The following is an 18,457-nucleotide window of genomic DNA, read 5'->3' as shown; positions in this document are numbered from 1 at the left end:
CTCTCCCTACCCTGGGGTCTGAGGTTGTGTCCCTGTGCTTACCTACAGAGCAATGCACTCTACCTACTGAGCCACCTCCCCAGCCCTGTATCTGTGATATTCTTAGTGAAGAGGCATAATAGAAAGAAAACATTAGTAAGCTTCATGATATAAAATAAATGCTCTATGTTTAATAAAAATGGGTAAGTATAAGAGTTAAGGAAAATTTAGGAAGAGTCCATAACTAGTGACAAGAAAATATGAAAACAAAATTCAATATATGATCCTATCAAGACAATTTGTAATAAAGAGCATTACTGAAATGGAAAGTTTATAAAACTAAGGATTAGATGGGAATGCATCAATATAAGCGTTCTTATTTTTGATGGTTATATTTGTAAATATTAGACAATATTTAAACACTACAAGATTTAAGACAGGGATGTGATTGTATCTTCAAAAAGACTACTTTGCTATAGGACATCTACTATTTAAGCATATTCATGAAATAATTTATTCACCAATTTTAAAAACATTGACTATATTTGTCAATTAATTTATGTACCTCTTCTTTAGTGCTAAATCCCACATACACAAACTCTCACTACTGTACAATAAGACAAGTAAACCTACCAAAACTAAGTCAGTTGTGATAAAATTGGTATAAAAGTTAGTTGTATTTTTATAAACGTAATTTTAGAGTCTAGAAATATTTCAAGCTTTTTATGCACATTATAAGACATATTCAGACATGGACATGATTTTCAGCCTTACTTTGGCCCACAGTTCCTCATTATGCTCCCTTCCCTGCATTTTGGAATGGCAATGTATACCCTGTGACATTACATGTTGGAAGTATCTGATCTAATTTTGATTTTTACAGATGATTACAGTTAAAAGAGATTGCCATGAGTCTCAGGATTTTGGACTTTGAAACAAGTTTGGGACAAAAGACTAGGGGACTTTTGAAGTTGGACTACATTTTTACACTATGATATTGCTATAAGCCCTTGGGGGTCAGGGAGTAGAATGTAAGGGTTTGAGAGAAAATGGTCCGAGTTCAACTATTAGGAGGTGTGGCCTTGTTGGACAAAGTGTGTCACTGTAGGGGTGGGTGGGCTTTGAGCTCTTTTCCTCAAATTTCACTTAGTATGAAAGTCAGTGGACTTCCTTTTGCCTGCAAGATAGAGTAGCGCTCTCAGCTCCAGCACTACTCTGCCTGCATGCCACTATGCTCCCTGCCACGATAATGTACTGTCCCTCTGCAACTGTAGGCGAGCCACCCCAATTAAATGTTTTCTTTATAAGAAAAAAGAAAAAATAGAACGCCATACAGAACTAAGTTAGATGTCACTCTGTTTCACACCTCATTTGGAGGTCCCTGAGGCGAACTTCTCGACCAACAAGAAAGAACAACCACCACCACACGAGGATTCTTCTCAGATCACGCTTTAATTGGAGCACCCTTGGTTGAAGGAGCATGAAGCGAGAGCGGCCCAGAGAGCACTAAGGCAGCTGCTTATATAGGGAATTGGCACATGGGTCGCCCTGTGATTGGCTGCCATCATCAGCTTGACACCAGACTGCATCGTGATAGGCCCAAGGACCCTTATCCACCGCGCATGCGGGAAGCAGGGGACACGTAGCTCCCAGAGGCATAGCCAAATAAGTAGTTGTTTATTTCCAACAAGACAGCATGTCGGCGCTATCTTGTAATGGCGATCCTGTCCGGCTCGCTACAGGTCCCTAGTGAAAGGAACAATAGAAGAGCGGTACGTCTGGGCAGCTCTTCAGATGCTGTCCCCAGCACAAGGGACTGGAATAGAACGAGACCCTAACGGCACTAGATTCAGCACTTATAAGACTCGGAGGTGACTCACTATGGCAAGTAAGGATGAGGAGGCTTCTGAACGATGCTGGGCATTTGGTTTGAGTGAGTAGACGGAAGTAGACATGCAGGAGAAACACAAATCACAGGTCAGAAGAAAACACATAGCTTTTCTAGGCACGCGGCGTTAACTAATGATGATACTATCCATAAGTAACCAAAAACGTGAACCTTACGACAAAAGTTTCAGAAGGCCTCTGTGTCAAGCTAGAAGAAATCTTGACTACCCAAGAACATCTGGTTTGATAACTTGAGAGTTTAAACTGTATTGATTCAATTTTTTAAAAAGTATCGCTGTCATACTACAAAAAACATTTACTTTCATTATCTTTGCATGAAATAATAATATTGGTAACACACAGCTGATCAGAATGTCCTCATTCAAATATATTCAGGACTTTTGTAAAATTTGTACAAGGACCAAGAATCTGGTTATTCTTTCACAGTAAAGAAGCAAATAAAAAATAAGACTATAAACTGCCATAATTTAAGGTAATATTGATATTTTAAAGAAGAAATTCAGAATTTATTTTAGAAGATACACTACTGAACTTGTTTGAATTTTATCTTTTATATTTAGCTAAAATAAATCTTGGTTAAATTGGATTTTTTTTGATAGGAGTCTACAAAATAACCCTAATAAATTTATTTTATTTTAAAGTCATTCATCTCCAAAATAAAATAGGAATCTACTCTTAAGTCCTTTGCCTAATAATAATTTTTCCTGCTATGGCCTTAAAATAATCAATTAGCAGAGACATTAATCTACTATAAATTATTTAATACACTATAGTAATACAAAGAACATACAAAACAGCTAAATACTCTATAGAGGAAATTTGTATCATTGAATAGTTTTCCTTTTCATTTTTAAAATTAGAGAGGTGATGTTGTGATATAGAAAAGAGGTCAAGAGAAAGGACCCAGACTTTTCTCTTCAAGACTTTCGGCCTTACCTTAGAAGATGAAGAATCACATTCTTGACAGATCCATCCATAGCCTGTTTGTTTAGGGGATTTTTTCAGAGGAGGATCTAAACAGCCAAAATGGTAGCACAGTCTGCATTCATCACATCTGTAGGGCAAGCAGATTCACAGTGTATATAAATATCGAAAACATTTCTTTCAAAGACAAATGGCAAAGTGTTATACATTACTACTTTAACACTTAACTCAGGAGATTCTAAAATTAACGTTTATAATAAAGGTGATCTAAATCTGAAGTAAATATTGCAGAGGAACATGAAGCAATCATAAACTTTTCAAGGCAACTGTCACTCAGAACATTCTGATAGCAAAATGTTGAAAGTATATGAAAGGTAAAATATGAATAAATATATATGTGTAATCAAATGTGCAAAATAGTAGCAATCAAAGATTCAAATTTGAACTAATAGAATTAATCATTTATCCAGCAAACTGTTTACAAAAGTCTAAGCTATAATTATTGTCATACAAATTATACTTCATTTCTGTATTTTTCCAAGTTAAAGTATACTGTAAATGAACTTTCTGACATTTATAGCATGCTAACACAACGTACATCAAATACAATCTTTGTAAGTTAAGTAACAGAATATTTAAATGTACAGGAAGAAACCACTTCAAGAATTGAATATTACTAGTTTTTGCTAACTTCTCAGTGTACTTGGTGTTTCGAGTACTTCCAAGGATATTTTAAACCTGGTATGTGTTTTTATAGTGTCTTGCCTCGTATGATGTACATAATCTAAGAAAACTACCATACCTATTCTTCGTTTCAGACACTCTCTTCCTGCTGACAATGAAGAAAAATCTGTATTATTTCAGTGTTTTTAAAAAGAATTTTTCATCAACTGGAATAACAAGACTAAAATTTAACAACCAATACCAAGTTGTATATATCTTACAGAAGGGGTATATTCCTCGCTTTCTTTGTGCTTTAGATTAAAAAGAAATACTATTGTTAACCAATTGAATTCCCTTTATCACTCATTTTTCACTAGTGTGTCAAAAGTCAATTAATTTACAAGCAAAACACCAAGAAAGAATAAGCACACTTCTTGAATACAATATAAAATTCCTATTTAATAATCATTGGGAAAATACAGAAAGGAATTAATCTTATGCATATGCCACAGAAAGAAAAAAAACTAACTTTAAGAAATGATCACAATAAAGTAAATGATAATCTGTATTTTTAGTAAAAATGCCTTACCATGTTACAAAAACCTAGCCTCTCATGGACCCATTTCAGGATTCAAGAGCAAAGCTATCTAGGCACAAGCAGTGTGAGACAGTTACTTGCCACTGCTTACGCATTATCTCTCCACAACTCATTACTTAGCAATGAAGCAAGTGAAGGAACTCTTCTCAAACCTTTGAGACTCAAGGAATTAACTATACATTTACTGTTATTTCACTTACAGGAGCAAATAAAATGAAACAGAACTAATAAATGCTATATATTATACCATTGTCTGAAATTAAAAAAAAAAACAAAAGTAAATCACAAATTTTAAATGTTCAAATACCGTTGCTCTGGCATTTAAAAAATAAGATTATATACCTAATTTCAAATGCAAAATAAGAATAACATATAGTAAGCATAGAGAATTTAAAGTCTTCCTTTCTCAATTGAACTAATTTATATTCCAGTAGCTAAAATATCCATTCCACTAAATACTGGGGTTCAGAAACCTATATTCTTTTTCTAAGCTGAAGAGAAGGTCCAGAGCTGTAGTTAGGAAGGGAACACTGGTCAAGTACAGGGAATGATATGCCACTAACCCTTGATTGATGGGAAGTTTATAAAGAATACCGTTATTAGGTTCATATCATTATTTGGAATCCATAAACTATTTTCTCGTTTGATACACTGGGATCATCAGTAGGAATTACAGTTGGCACTGCATTTCTCTGTCGAATTTCTGTAGTTAAAGTATCATTCAGCTGCTGTTTTGCCTGATCCCTTACATTCAAATTTTCAGAATTCTTACTTGCTTAAAAACTACCAGCCATTGTCTCCTTATATTATCAGCATGTTTTTTTACAACAGTTTTCTTAAAGAAACATCTTGTGTAGAATTCAGACCACCAAAAGTATTAAGACTGTGAAACTGACAATGTTTGGGATGAGGCATCTAAAAACACATTTAAAAATTTAAATGATCCAATACCTGTTCTGGTATTGGTAGCTCTTTCAGAAGATGCTGTGAAGCATTTGCTCTTTTGAGATGACCTAATTCTTCCTGATGCCTTCATCAGGGTCCATTTCAGGACGTCTTTCTCATGATGGTGGACAACTGGGAGTGTTAGGATAGTTCTCTAAGGTCCTTGCTTACTCACCAGGAAGTAAGAGCTGCAACTCCAAGTTTAAATAGCACAAAGCAGTGGTCTCTACCCTTAGCAACCACCAAAATCCAAGAGACAGAAAGAAAAAGACAGAGAGAAACACCCCATTTGAAATTAACAGGTTTGCCAAGTAAGTAATAAATATAAAAAGGAATTTTACAAGTTATTTGCATATAGAAAAATTCATTAATTCTGTTAAACTGAAAATAAAATCATAATTTTAGGTTACTGGTAACAATTATAACCTAAACATCAGAGGTTACATCTAGCAGAATTTGCATTAACTAAAAGGCCATTGATAAATTTCAGAGATATCATTAAAATTCTCAAAACACAGAATATAAAAGACTAAAATAATAAGCTATACATCACATGCACACGTCACTATTAAATCTTTATCAAAATTTATAAACTAGCAAATTTTGGCTACATAGAAATTTCAAATATATTTAAAGCTCAAAAACTAAGTCTATAATGGCTATACCCTGAAAACTATAATAGGGTAAAAACAGTTACTTATTAATTTTACTTGGTTTCTACGTCTATTAAGTACTTGAAAACATTTCAATTGTAGCAATACACATACTTAATTTGTCAAGATAAATGAATAAAAATAAGTTTTCAAAGGAAGTTAATGACCCACAAAAGTATTGTGATATAACACAACATACTTTATTAAACAAAACAAATGTGTATGTAATAAAACATTATTATACCAATAGCACATTCTAATAAAAAAGAAGGCAGTACCTTAAACATGAAAAGAGAATATAGAACTAACATATGAAGAATGTATCTTTAAATAAAATATAAACCCAACATTTAAAGTATGTTTAAAGCATCTAATAAATATTGTGAACATTAGACTACAGACTATCCTAAAATTTACAGCTTAATGAAATTAAACAAAGCCAATTTATAATGTAAAACAAAAACTAATTACTTATGTACCTATGAAATACAACTTCCTACATACTACATTCATATTTGATATACAGATACTAATGACAGAGAAGCTCTATGTGGTCTTTTACAAACTGATTTAGCAAAACATAGAGATTAAAGAAACACAGCTCTATTTGTATTAAAATACTTACTTAGCATTATGATTAAGTATAGCACCCTAGACAAAGCAGAGAAAATGATTGATCTTTATAAGTGCTAAGATCCACACAAGCATTAGGTTGGGTGTTGAGTGACCATTGACAATGCGTAAACAAAAATTATGTAACTGATTTATTTTCTCTTGTACCTAAAGGCAAGTCAGTCAAAGCGCTAAAGCAGTGGTTCTCAACCTGTGGGTCATGACCCCTTTAGTAATCAAATGACCCTCTCACAGGGGTCGTCTAAGACCACTGAAAAACACAGATATTTACATTATGACTCCTAACAGTAGCAAGATACAGTTATGAAGTAGCAACAAAAATAAATTTATGACTGGAGGTCACCACAACATGAAGAACTGTATTAAATGGTCACAGCATTAGGAAGGTTGAGGACTACTGCCCTAAAGGATTTATTTACCTTTCTTAATTTCCAATTAATAAGTTCATTTGGGGCACACACTAAGTAACTACTTAAAAATAACTAGAGGAAATAAGTGAGTACATCTCCTAAGCAAACAGTCTAAGACTACATGATAAACTGGCCTTGGAAAGAACAAAATCTGTAGCTCAGACTTTAAAAGAAATGTTCTGTTGTAGGATCACACTGGTGTTGATCATTGTAGATATTTTTTTACCTTAATAACCACAGTACTCAGGGGTGTGGGAAGTTCTTCTGTATGTATGCTGCTTTTATTGGTTAATGAATAAAAAAGCAGCTTTTGGCCAATGACTGGGAAGAGTGGAGCTAGGCGGGAAAACTAAACTGAATGCTGGGAGAAAGACCTCGAAGTCAGGAGACACCATGCAGCCTCCAGAGGGGAAAGATGTGAGCTGCCAGTTGAAACCTTGCCAGTAGGCCATGACCCTCATGGTAAAATACAAAATAACAGAAAGGGGTTAACCAAAGATATAAGAGATAGCTAGCAATATGCTTAAGTGATTGGCCAAGCAGTGATTCAAATAATAAAGTTTCTGTGTGATTATTTTGGGAGTCTGGGCGGCTGGGAAATGAACAAGCAACCTCCCCCAACAAGTCAGCATTCCTTTCTAGTCTATACAATGATGGATAAAGAACTGTCTGTAAAACTACATAACATTACATTTTTCACTTAGAAATAAGAGTATAAAGAGAACAGATGGGGTGAGGAGTTCTGACTTTCCTATCAATTAGTTTTGAATATTAACACTGCTTAAATAAAACCTTACTAGCAATTCAAACTCAAATTTAGCAACTATAATGATAGGTTATTTCAGTGAACAGTGACCAATCCTTTCAATTAAATGTCTTAATAGCTTGAATATATACTGAGGCCCCTTAAAAATTTTAAATAATATGAACAGTCACAAAACTCTTCTATCAACAGTGTAAGACTTATAACTACAATATTTTATCCTTTATAACATTTAACAATTTTAGTGTAAGCCACTACACAAACATTTTTCTATACAAATTGACTAGAAAATGTATTTTAAATAATATTTCACAAATTTCAAACCAATGTGGACCACGTGAACCTATTTCATTAGTGCTACTGGGGATTTCTCTCACAGACAACAGTGAAAGAGGGGGTGGTAGGATAGACTATAATTTTTCATTACAGGTGACTATAGACAAATTGACACTATTTAGGAAAAGCCCAATTCAAGAACACTTAAAGAGTGGATTCAGTTCATTGTCTATACCTGCCAACAGCCAGCTTGTAATTTTAAAAGTGAAATAAAAAACCAACAATAAAACCTAAAAACAGAACATGAAACAAGGCAATTCCTATGAAAATACACAATAAGGCCAAGTATCTCTTCACAGCATGAGAGAATGATTCGACATTTCCATACCTGAAACACGTCTGCTTTGTTCTTTAATAAACTGATCTACATCTGCTAATGCCCTTGAAAATATTTTAGCATTATAACCTGCTGTGTTCAAGCGCCACAAAACTTGTGTATTTCCCCGTTCATAATTAACTAATTATACTCCAATCAATAGTGTAGATCCTGAGTCTACGATGTAAATCAGGTAAATGAGATAATGGCTAGGGGTTGGCCTCATTTTAGTTACCCACCCCAGTGTGAATATTCAATTTCATTACAACTTATGTACCTGAACAGCAGTCAATCTCAATGCAGGTCTACACAACACCTTAGGGTAATCACTACAGGAAAGAAACCTACATTTTTTTAATTAAAAAAAAAATCACTTGTAAAACCATTCTCTGATTTTTTTTTTTTACAATCCTTACTGTTATCTAAATTTACAAAGCAATGGTTCAGCCTATATGGATAAATTCTGCCTTCATATATCTTGTCAATATCAGTCCATATGTTTTCACTAGTCAAAAATAATTTCAGAAGCTAAAAATATTTTGAAAACTGTTAATGTTCTAATATATTACAAAGTCCTGAATTCCTAAACAGATTTTGGTGAAATATTTCCATACTGTGAGTTAAGTAAAACATATCAATGATGTGTGTGTTTATTTAACTTTGAGACCTTAGAAAGTGTTTCACTAAGAAATAGGATGTACAAACCAGGAAGTAGGGCAACAAAAAAATATTTTCTGTCAGACATCTATTGTTATGCCACATATAATAGTGGGTAAACATTAAGGAAACACAACTACAATGATACATAAGTGATGCATAAATATCCAAATTTATAACTCAAATATTATTTTCATATCCTACATAATCCTAACTTTTAAGAAAAAACAAAAAGCAAAAAGTCAATGATATTTTGGGCATAGAGTATTGCTCTATTTGTGAAATAAATATTTAAATGAATTTTTAAAAATGAAGGAAGCTGCATCTTATGTGTTCAGGAAGAAATTACTTTTCTACAAACCTTCTGTCTGGAAACAAATATTTTGAGAAATCTGAGCCCCTTAAAGACATCCATACTCATTATTAATCAATACTGATTATATATGATTTTAAACAAATAACTACATTAATTGTTCTCAAAGTAATGTCCCTGACTAGTTGAATCAACATTATTTTGAACCTGTTACAAATTCATATTTTTGCATCTTATCAGAAAACTACAGGATTAAAAACTTCAGAGAGGCAAAGAGAACAGAAGTTCTGGTGGAACAAAAGGGCAAGGAGACAATGATAGCCAACAAAGTCTCAACAAATGCTTTCTGTGATTCTGATTTATCACTACCACATCATCCGTTGTGTATTTAGAGGCATTTAATTTCCTTCCCAATACTGTGTAGTAGATTGGTGTGTGCGTGTGTGTGTATGTGTGTGTATATATACCCGTGGTGTGTGCTGGTCCGCCTTCCTGCTTCAGAATTGTCAACTATGTGTTTTGAGCTAAGGTCTCTCATTTGCCTGGTACTTGCCCAGTCTGCACAGTGGCTGACCAGTAAGCCACAGAGAACCTCCTGCCTCAGCACTCTCTAAGATTAGGGGAGTGAGCCAGTACACCTGGCTGTTCACTGAGTACTGGTCCTCATGCTTATACACATTTTACCAAGTAAGTATTCTCCCAGAGCCTTCCTGCTTTTGCAATGCTTCTTCCAGTTCCTATTCTGTAGCAAATAACTGTCGAATACCTGAGCTGTCATCCTTTTATTCATATTTATGAGATATAAATCATTTTGAAATATTTTCTTAGATAAATAATAATTTTAACTTTAATAGCAATGGGCAAAAGTTAACTTTCTACTGTTTACTAAGGAAAACATTTCATTCTATTCTCTTCAGAAGATGGAGACTCTTAAGAATCTATCATGTTGGAACTGTGCAACTTCTATTTGTAACATGTGAAAAACATGTAACATGGGTTGTTTACCAAACTTGGAAGAGCAAAATCTACCACTGAAAACTAAAATATGAAGACGTTAATTAGACATTTTACAGTTTAACCAATGTGAAAGGGCTTGTGGTTAACACTGTCATTGCAACTACACTACCTATGATTTTTCAGGAAAATAAAAAACCCAGAAACCTGTAAGAGGGAGAAAAAAACGCTAAGTTAAAAAATATCCATTAATGTTTTCTTGCCTTATACTAAAAGACAGTTGGGCTAAAGCACAGTTCATTTGAAAAATGCTAATCTGCCACTGTCATTTTTTTTATAAAATTTGCTGGAGTTCATCAACTTTTCCATAAATTAAGTAATGACAGTTGGTTCTTCCTTATACTTAAAGAAAGCATAATGCTTTTCCTAAGGATTATGGACATTTTTTCCAGTGCCATAAGATCTGCCAATAAATAAATAGCATATTTATATATTATTTCCTACATGTGCAATAAACATTTTATCCAATGATATGGTTCCTATTACTACTGATTACTAGAGACACCGACTTTACATTACACATACGTTGGCTAACTATAGCATTGTCTATTCTATTCCTACAGTTTAAACTATTCCAAATGCCCCGAAACCTGGAAAGATCCAAACCCACAATGATAAATAATGGAATTCCGAGAGACAATTTGACAATTTACATGTGTATGTACATTTCAATTTCAGCAGTCTCTTCTAAATCAGTTCAAGATTTAGTGGTACAATATTCAAAGTATTTCTGCCGTTGACTGAGAACTGGGCCAGTAAAGCATGAAGGTCAAAGGTAAGCTCAGTACACCTCTGGGGAGACACAGGTGCTGTGAAGATCTCTCAGCAGGCGGGTTGTATAGTCAACAAGCTCTGTATCTCCCTCATTTCACAGATTCGCATTTGAGTTCAAAAAAGTAAAACTATATGGAGCACACAGAGTTCGTATCAAATAAAACAATAAGGAATGAATGTGGTAACTTCTGAGAAGAGTACCTACAGACTAACACAGATAGTATAGTACGTTTACTTGAGCTTAAGTTCTAGTTATAAAACGTCCATGCTAATAGCAATTGCTTTCGTACTACTCAACAGCAGAAAGTCGTACTCTTCACCAGTCTTTCACTTTTGCTGAATATCACAAATAGGAATAATATTAAATTTGAATCTAGAGTTGTTCTCATTGCAGAATTTCTTTCATGTGTGAATACATGAAGAAAATAAGTTGATACAGACTTGCAGATGAGTGGCAAGCATTGTCCTTTTACAAACAAATAACGGAGATAATTGTTCAAGCACAGGGAAGCACAGAGCATGTAAGTCCCACTGGCTTCCTTCAGTCTTCATTGAGTCCAAATACTGTATCGTCGTGTGCCAAAGAAGCAAGAGGGAAAGACATTTACCCACTAAAACATATTTGACAAGACATTACCCACTGTAGTTTTTAATAATGCGTACACCAACTGTTTCTGAGTATTGTTACAAAAAAAAAAAGAAAAGAAAAGAAATAGGAAAGAAAAGAAAAGGAGAAGGGGAGAAAGAAGAAAATAGAAAAAAATCCACAGGCAATTAACTGCCTTGTCTAGCCATATAACAGACCAATCAATTACATTCTATCCAAACCTGACGAGCAAAAGCACTTTTTTGCAGTGATAAGCTTATGGGAAGGACAAGATAGCTGTTCTCCTTTAGTTATATGCTCTATTGAGAGTTTTATCCACATTTTTTAAATCACACTTATAAAAGAGGTTTCCGGGATTGCCTCCGAGGATGAGCTGTGGCAGAGTTGGGTCTCATGAAGGGTATCTACACAGTAAAGTGATAAGAAAACAGCATTAACATTTAAAGATCACAGCAGCTCTGCACTATGTCCTATGAAACATGCTAATAACACCACAGTAGATTCAAATAACCAAGAGACAGAAATCCTCACTCTAAATACCATGGTCTTGGGCAGGTTCTCACTGATTACAAGTGAATATTTTATCTTTTGAACACTGAGTTGCCTCTTCTTGTGCTACTGGTAATAGTTATGATTATCAAAATAAATCTACTGTATAAAAGAATGGCTTAAACATAAAGGAAAATGTATTTAATCAATTACTATATTTAAAAATAGCAGTGTGCTGCTTACATCCCTGAGAATGGCAATTTTACAATGCCTGAGGAAACATGCAACTACATCTCATCCCTCCACTGGCTTCCTTGGAAAAAGACTATTAAAAATGCATGGCTAACATTATTTGCAAACTTTCTGTCTTGATTTTGAGGGGAGAAATCTTAAGGGCTTAGAGGTTAGAAGTGATGTTATTTTTTAACAATGGTAGAAACAGAAGTTTACCATTTCTTCACATATTTAGAACTGTATAGATGACACAAAATTGCTAAATAGTTACACATCATAAAAGGCTCATTTTCATTTAACCATTAGAAGGATGTGTTTAATGCTTCTAAGTTCCACTGAGAAACAAGAAAGTGAAAAGAGGCACATGGAGAAATAAAGCAGTGCTGAGGAGAGCTACCAAGCCAAACTCACCAGAGACAAAGAAAGTGAAAACGAAACTCCTTCTACAAGGAAAGGAATATAATGGGAAACAATGCTAAGAGAAATTCTGTACTTATCAACATATGGGAAGCGATAGCAAGAGCTGGACTCTGGCCAAAGAGAAAATCCTGTCTCCATGTGAACGGCACACTGGGAATCTGGTGGCTACTTTGTTTGAACATTAAGCAGTACTGGGAAAATACATTCTAGTGGAAGTAACCATTCATAATGTAAATATATATAACTCTCAGCTATGCGCAAAATAATGGCAACTAACAGTTAACTGAAAAGAAATCGATAACTACTTGTCATAGTCCTTTGAATATGGATACATAACACATCAAGAAAATCCAGTTAAAACTCTAATTCAATTCGAGTTTAATATTAGCTGTGGGAAAACCAAATGTTAATCCAAATATTTCCTTTAATACTACATTTCATCTAATATTTTAAGTCTAAATGCCAGAATAAGTAGTATAACTTGTCTTCAGCGCTAATATGACAAGATAAAAGACTGTAATGTTTTATATCAAAGATCATGTTTTACCCAGAAGCTACTTTACTTGTAATTAGTAAGTTTCCTTTGAAATCAACATAGCAATTTTGTTGTTGTTGTTTTTCGAGACAGGTTTTCTCTGTAGCTTTGGAGCCTGTCCTGGAACTAGCTCTTGTAGTCCAAGCTGGCCTCAAACTCAAAGAGATCTGCCTGCCTCCGCCTTTCGAGTGCTGGGATTAAAGGCACGCACTACGCTCAGCAGAAAAAGTATTCTTAAAGAATTTCACTGGTGGATGAACCGCAAAGTATTCTTAAAGAACCACTGGTGTTCTGCAGTTTGTATTAGCTCTGGTAGCATAAGAAGTATCCACCATGCTTGGCTAAGTCAGAGATGATAATTAAGATGCTTATATACAATATGCACTTCAGTCATGCTTTAAGTATGTGATCTTAGGAAGATTCTTCATTTCCTCACTCACAGAATAGGAATGAAAGTAGTTTCTATCTTCTATCTGTATCATATATATGGTTGCTGTGAAGATTCAAAGAGATATGGAAAGTACTAGCAACATGACAGGAACACAATGAGTTCGGGAAATGGCATAAAAACCAGCAGACCTGTCAAACACTACAAACCTGCTTCTGGAAAAGAAGTTTTAATATATAACAATTCATACATTGTACTTTTACTATATACTTGGATTAATCCAACTTCACACTGTTTGTTCCTTCCATGGCACAAATCACTTATATCTAAAAGAAGGTATGCCCATCCCAAGTCTTACAAGATCTGATGGGCACAGTCCATGCAGAGAACAGAGTCATGGACAGAGAATCTATATGGAATTACTATAATTTCCAGGTCAAACATATTTGGAAGGAACATTCCTTTGTACCTGTTACAATATATCATTTTCTCGAAAGCACAATTCTCCCTCAACCCCACCGAGTGCCTTCTCCTTTGGTCACATTCCTTTCACCTCTTGCATGATTAATATGATGTACTTTATGCAGCAAAACACAAAACCAATAGAAATTAAAACTCATGCTATATGAATAACATAAAATAGATTATTAAATTTTTATAAATGAAATTAATAAAACCAAGAAAACGATGTAGTTGGGTTCTAATACTACAAGGTAGGCAATACTTATTTCAGGGTTCTGATGACTGATAGTTTTAAGGCCTGGTGGCTCACTTGGACAGAAACTGTCCACTTCTGACTAAGCTGCTTCACACAGAGGTTTGAATACCCTTTTCAAACAGTTTGTTTTCTCATGCTTAGTCAATGCTGGGAGACAATGCAAGTCCTAAATGAATGGTGAGGCTATACACTTCCAGATTCTTTGCAGACCTGGATATTATTTCATTTTTGAATCTCTAAATTATAAATGTTTCAAAGATTGAAAATAAGAAGGTTGAAACTTTCATTGTACAGAAGAGAAAATGACTAGAAGTAACTGAATTCAAGGTCATGAATCTTGTCAGTAACAGAACTGTTTAGAGATTCCATTCTGCATGTTTGAATATGTCTTGAGACGACGGAGTTTCTCATTAAACCTGTTGTTCACTTATTCATACAAGCTGGCTGGCCAGGAAGTGCCTGGCCGGCCCTGTTTCTGGCTTCTGGGGCTCATATTACAGGCACACCCCACCACACTAGTTTGTGTATGGCTGCTGAGGACTGGAACTCAGGTTCTGATCCTTACATAAGAAGCATTTTACTGAGATCTCTCCAGACCTAAGGAGAACCACATTTGCTATATGATTCATATAGTCATTGATATATGTAATATATAATAGTCTTATGAAAGTTAACAATATAAATACACCACAAATAAAAATAAGTTTACAATTCAAAATCAATCTCATTGAATAGATAAATAAATAAATGAATAAAACAAATATTTCACTGTTAAATGTGCCTGAAAACAATATTTTTTTCCTATTTACAATCTATCCCAGGAATAACATATTTCACTAGTAAAGCTATTATGTGTATGTAAGCCATACACAAGCTTCTGTGATTTTCATATGTGCCTACTTTACCATCACTCATACAATCATGAAAAATTAGATATAAATATTGGTAAATTAAAAATATGGGCCACACAAATTTACCTAAAGGTTTAGATTTCCTGTATAATTTAAATCTATACTGGAATCATTAAAATGATAAGAGTATATAACAAAATTAAGTAATACTGCAAATATTACATACATAACGAAGTAGGTTAACCCTGTATGTGTCTAACAATATTCAAATTCAAACCAAATTCAAGTCAATTAGGAGCATTAGAAGGGAAAGACATGGTAAGTGAACATTTTGCTTTTAGCTCAAACATTTTTAGAAGCCTTAAAAGAACAATGCAGTGGCAGCTTTCATATCCAACTGCGAATGTCTGGAACTGGAACAGTCCTTTCCCAATCTTATTAATAGAAACACAGCCTTTAAAAATTACTTTTAAGTGTAAGGATTCCTTTAGGAAATTCCGCTGACTTCCTAACTCCTTCTTCAGAATCTAGCCCTTTCATGATGCACCACTAAACATAACTTTAATTCTAAAGATGTTGACTTTAAACAACAAAGCATTACTTTCCACAAAGCAAGGCAAATTAAAAGCAACAAAGAAAAAATCCTAGTGGAAGGGATGTTGAAAAACTGAGCAATGAAAAGAACCCACTACTAAACTTTGCACTCTTCTGTGCTATAAGCTTTCTTTTGTTCTAAATTGTCCAAAAACATTCAAGAAGCTTAGGAATAACAACATTTAGAGAGTACAGTGAAGAACTGCTGGTCTGGTGAGGGATGGCAAAGGAGACCACATGACCTATCTGCACAGCAGCTAAGACACTTGGGAAATTTCCTCAATAATTCCAATACACAGAACTTAAATCCTGAATATTTTATTGGGCAAAAGAAAGGCCCAGAGGTTATAGGAAATGGTATCACAGAGTCACTGAACTCGGGCAAAGACTAGCAGTCAGAATGGAAGTGTTCTCCATACTGACAGCCAAAACTAACCAACAGTGAATGATAGTCCCCTCCCCCAACATCTCAGTCAGCATCGCCGTCAGCTGTTTGCTACTCTTGACTATTTTCACTGGCATAAGAGGAAATATCAAAGTGTTTTTAATTTGCAATTACTAAGTATGTTCAACATTTTCTGAGATGTTTTAGCCATCTTTATTTCTTTGAAGAGAACTGTCTGTTCAAATCCAGAGACCACTTTTTAGTTGGGTCACTAGATTCTTTGACTTGTTTTTGTTTCTTTCTTTTTTTCTTCCTTCCTTCCTTCCTTCCTTCCTTCCTCCCTCCCTTCCTTCCTTCCTTCCTTCCCTCTTTCCATCCTTCCCTCCCTTCCTTCCATTTGTTTCTCTTATTTTTCTCTTTTTAGTACTTTGTGTATTCTGAATATAGGTCCTCTATCAGATGTGCAGCTGGCAAAAATTCTTGCCCACTCTGTGGACTTCGTCTTCACTTGCTGTACAGAAACTCTTCAGTTTTCTGAGGTGCCATTTGTGAACTGTTGGTCTTAATTCTGGGGTGAATGGAATTCTATTCAAAAGTCCTTTCTCCACATCTATATTTTGTAGGGTACTGCGTATGTTTTCTTCTACCGATGTCAGCACTTTGGGTTTCACCTAACGTCTTTGATCCATTTGGAGTTTATTATTATACATGATACTAGATACAGGTCTAACTTTGTTCGTCTATATATGGACATCCAGCACCATTTGGTCAAGATGTTCTTTTCTCCAGTGTTCAGTCACTATGAAAACCAGTGTGCAGAATTATCAGATAAAGTAGATATGATCTTTCATGTGAGTCACACACATCACTCCTTGACATATGTCCAAATAACTTGCCATCCTACTTCACAGATAACTGCTGTAGCCATATGTTCATTGCTATTTTACTCAAAATATTAAAGAAATAAAAAAACTAAATATCTTTCAATAAATGAATAATGAAAATATGGTACGTATATACAACAGAATTGCACATACCTGTAAAGAAAATGAAATCATAAAAATAGCAGATAAGCAAATGGAGCTAGAAAAAGTTATACTACATAACACAGACCTTGAAAGACAAACGCCATATATTCTCTCTTATTTGTGGATCCTTGATGTAAATCTTTAGGTGTATATATATAACCTGTAACAATTGCAGAATCCAGGAAAATATAAAGGACCTTTGAGGTGGAAAGAGTAACACTACTAAAGACACAAAGTTGGACACAGTGCTATGAGAAGGAATGGCAAAAACTCGAGAAGCAGACTTTAATTAAGGAAGGGCAGCATGAATAGACAGAGGAGGAGATATAATACATATTTATATTATTTTGTATTTATTTAAAATACATAATATATATTAATATATACAAGATTGAGTGTAAACACATATATAGCTTAAAAGAATTTGATACATGCAGTGAATATTAAAAACAAACAAATTCTTCTCCAAATACTAGTAACACACAGATGTATGTACATATATTGTATATATTGTGTAAATTTATGTATACATATATGTGTATTATATATACACACACACAAATATTCATTGCATTTTTGATAGTTTGAACAAAACTTTAAAACATGTTTCTACTCATTGCTTTTAAATAATTTATCAGTTTTAGGAATTTCTAGGTAGAAGTTTTAAGATCAGCTCAACAGAATAAAGGCAATTTATATCAAAGCTGTAGCCAACAAGTTAAATGGAGAGAAGCTCAAAGCATTCACTAAATGAGGACTACTGAGAACTTCAAGAACAATGGCAATGGGATTTTGATCCTACTGCACGTACTGGCTTTGGGGGAGCCTAGGCAGTTTGGATGCTCACCTTACTAGACCTGGATGGAGGTGGGTGGTCCTTGGACTTCCCACAGGTCAGGGAACCCTGATTGCTCTTCGAGCTGATGAGGGAGAGGGACTTGAGCAGGGGAGGGGGAGGGAAATGGGAGGCGGTGGCGGGGAGGAGGCAGAAATCCTTAATAAATAAATAAATTAAAAAAAATAAAATAAAATAAAATTGGGCACAACACAAGGTTGTGCACTCTCGCCATATCTACTCAACATAGTACTTGAAGTATTAGCTACAGCAACAAGATAACTAAAAGAGATCAAGGGCTACCAACTGAAAGAAGGAAGTCAAAGATTGATATTTACAGATGACATGCAGCATATATCAGTAACCCTAAACCTTCCATCTGGAAACTCCTACAGCTGAAAAACACTTTTAGCAAAGTTTCTGAATATAAAATTTTCTCACAAAACTCAGTAGCCCTCCTGTATACACATGACAAATGGACTGAAAA

General features: G+C 34.5%; 1 protein-coding gene across 3 annotated transcripts in view; it reads right to left on the bottom strand.

The window, feature by feature from the left end:
• The window catches only part of Phf14 (PHD finger protein 14), a 115,262-nt gene that overhangs the window by 30,116 nt on the left and 66,689 nt on the right, over nt 1-18,457 (bottom strand). For 2 of the 3 annotated variants that reach the window (XM_005363720.2, XM_026787512.1), the window contains one exon: nt 2,824-2,941. In XM_005363720.2, the coding sequence (XP_005363777.1) occupies nt 2,824-2,941 (118 nt within the window). Of the gene's footprint in view, nt 1-2,823; nt 2,942-7,244; nt 11,898-18,457 lie in introns of those variants that run through there. The other variant, XM_013352446.2, reaches the window with a different exon arrangement.

Source organism: Microtus ochrogaster, linkage group LG10, assembly GCF_000317375.1.
Source record: "Microtus ochrogaster isolate Prairie Vole_2 linkage group LG10, MicOch1.0, whole genome shotgun sequence".
NCBI classification, from domain to species: Eukaryota; Metazoa; Chordata; class Mammalia; order Rodentia; family Cricetidae; genus Microtus; species Microtus ochrogaster.
This window is presented reverse-complemented; position numbering and strand designations above follow the sequence as displayed.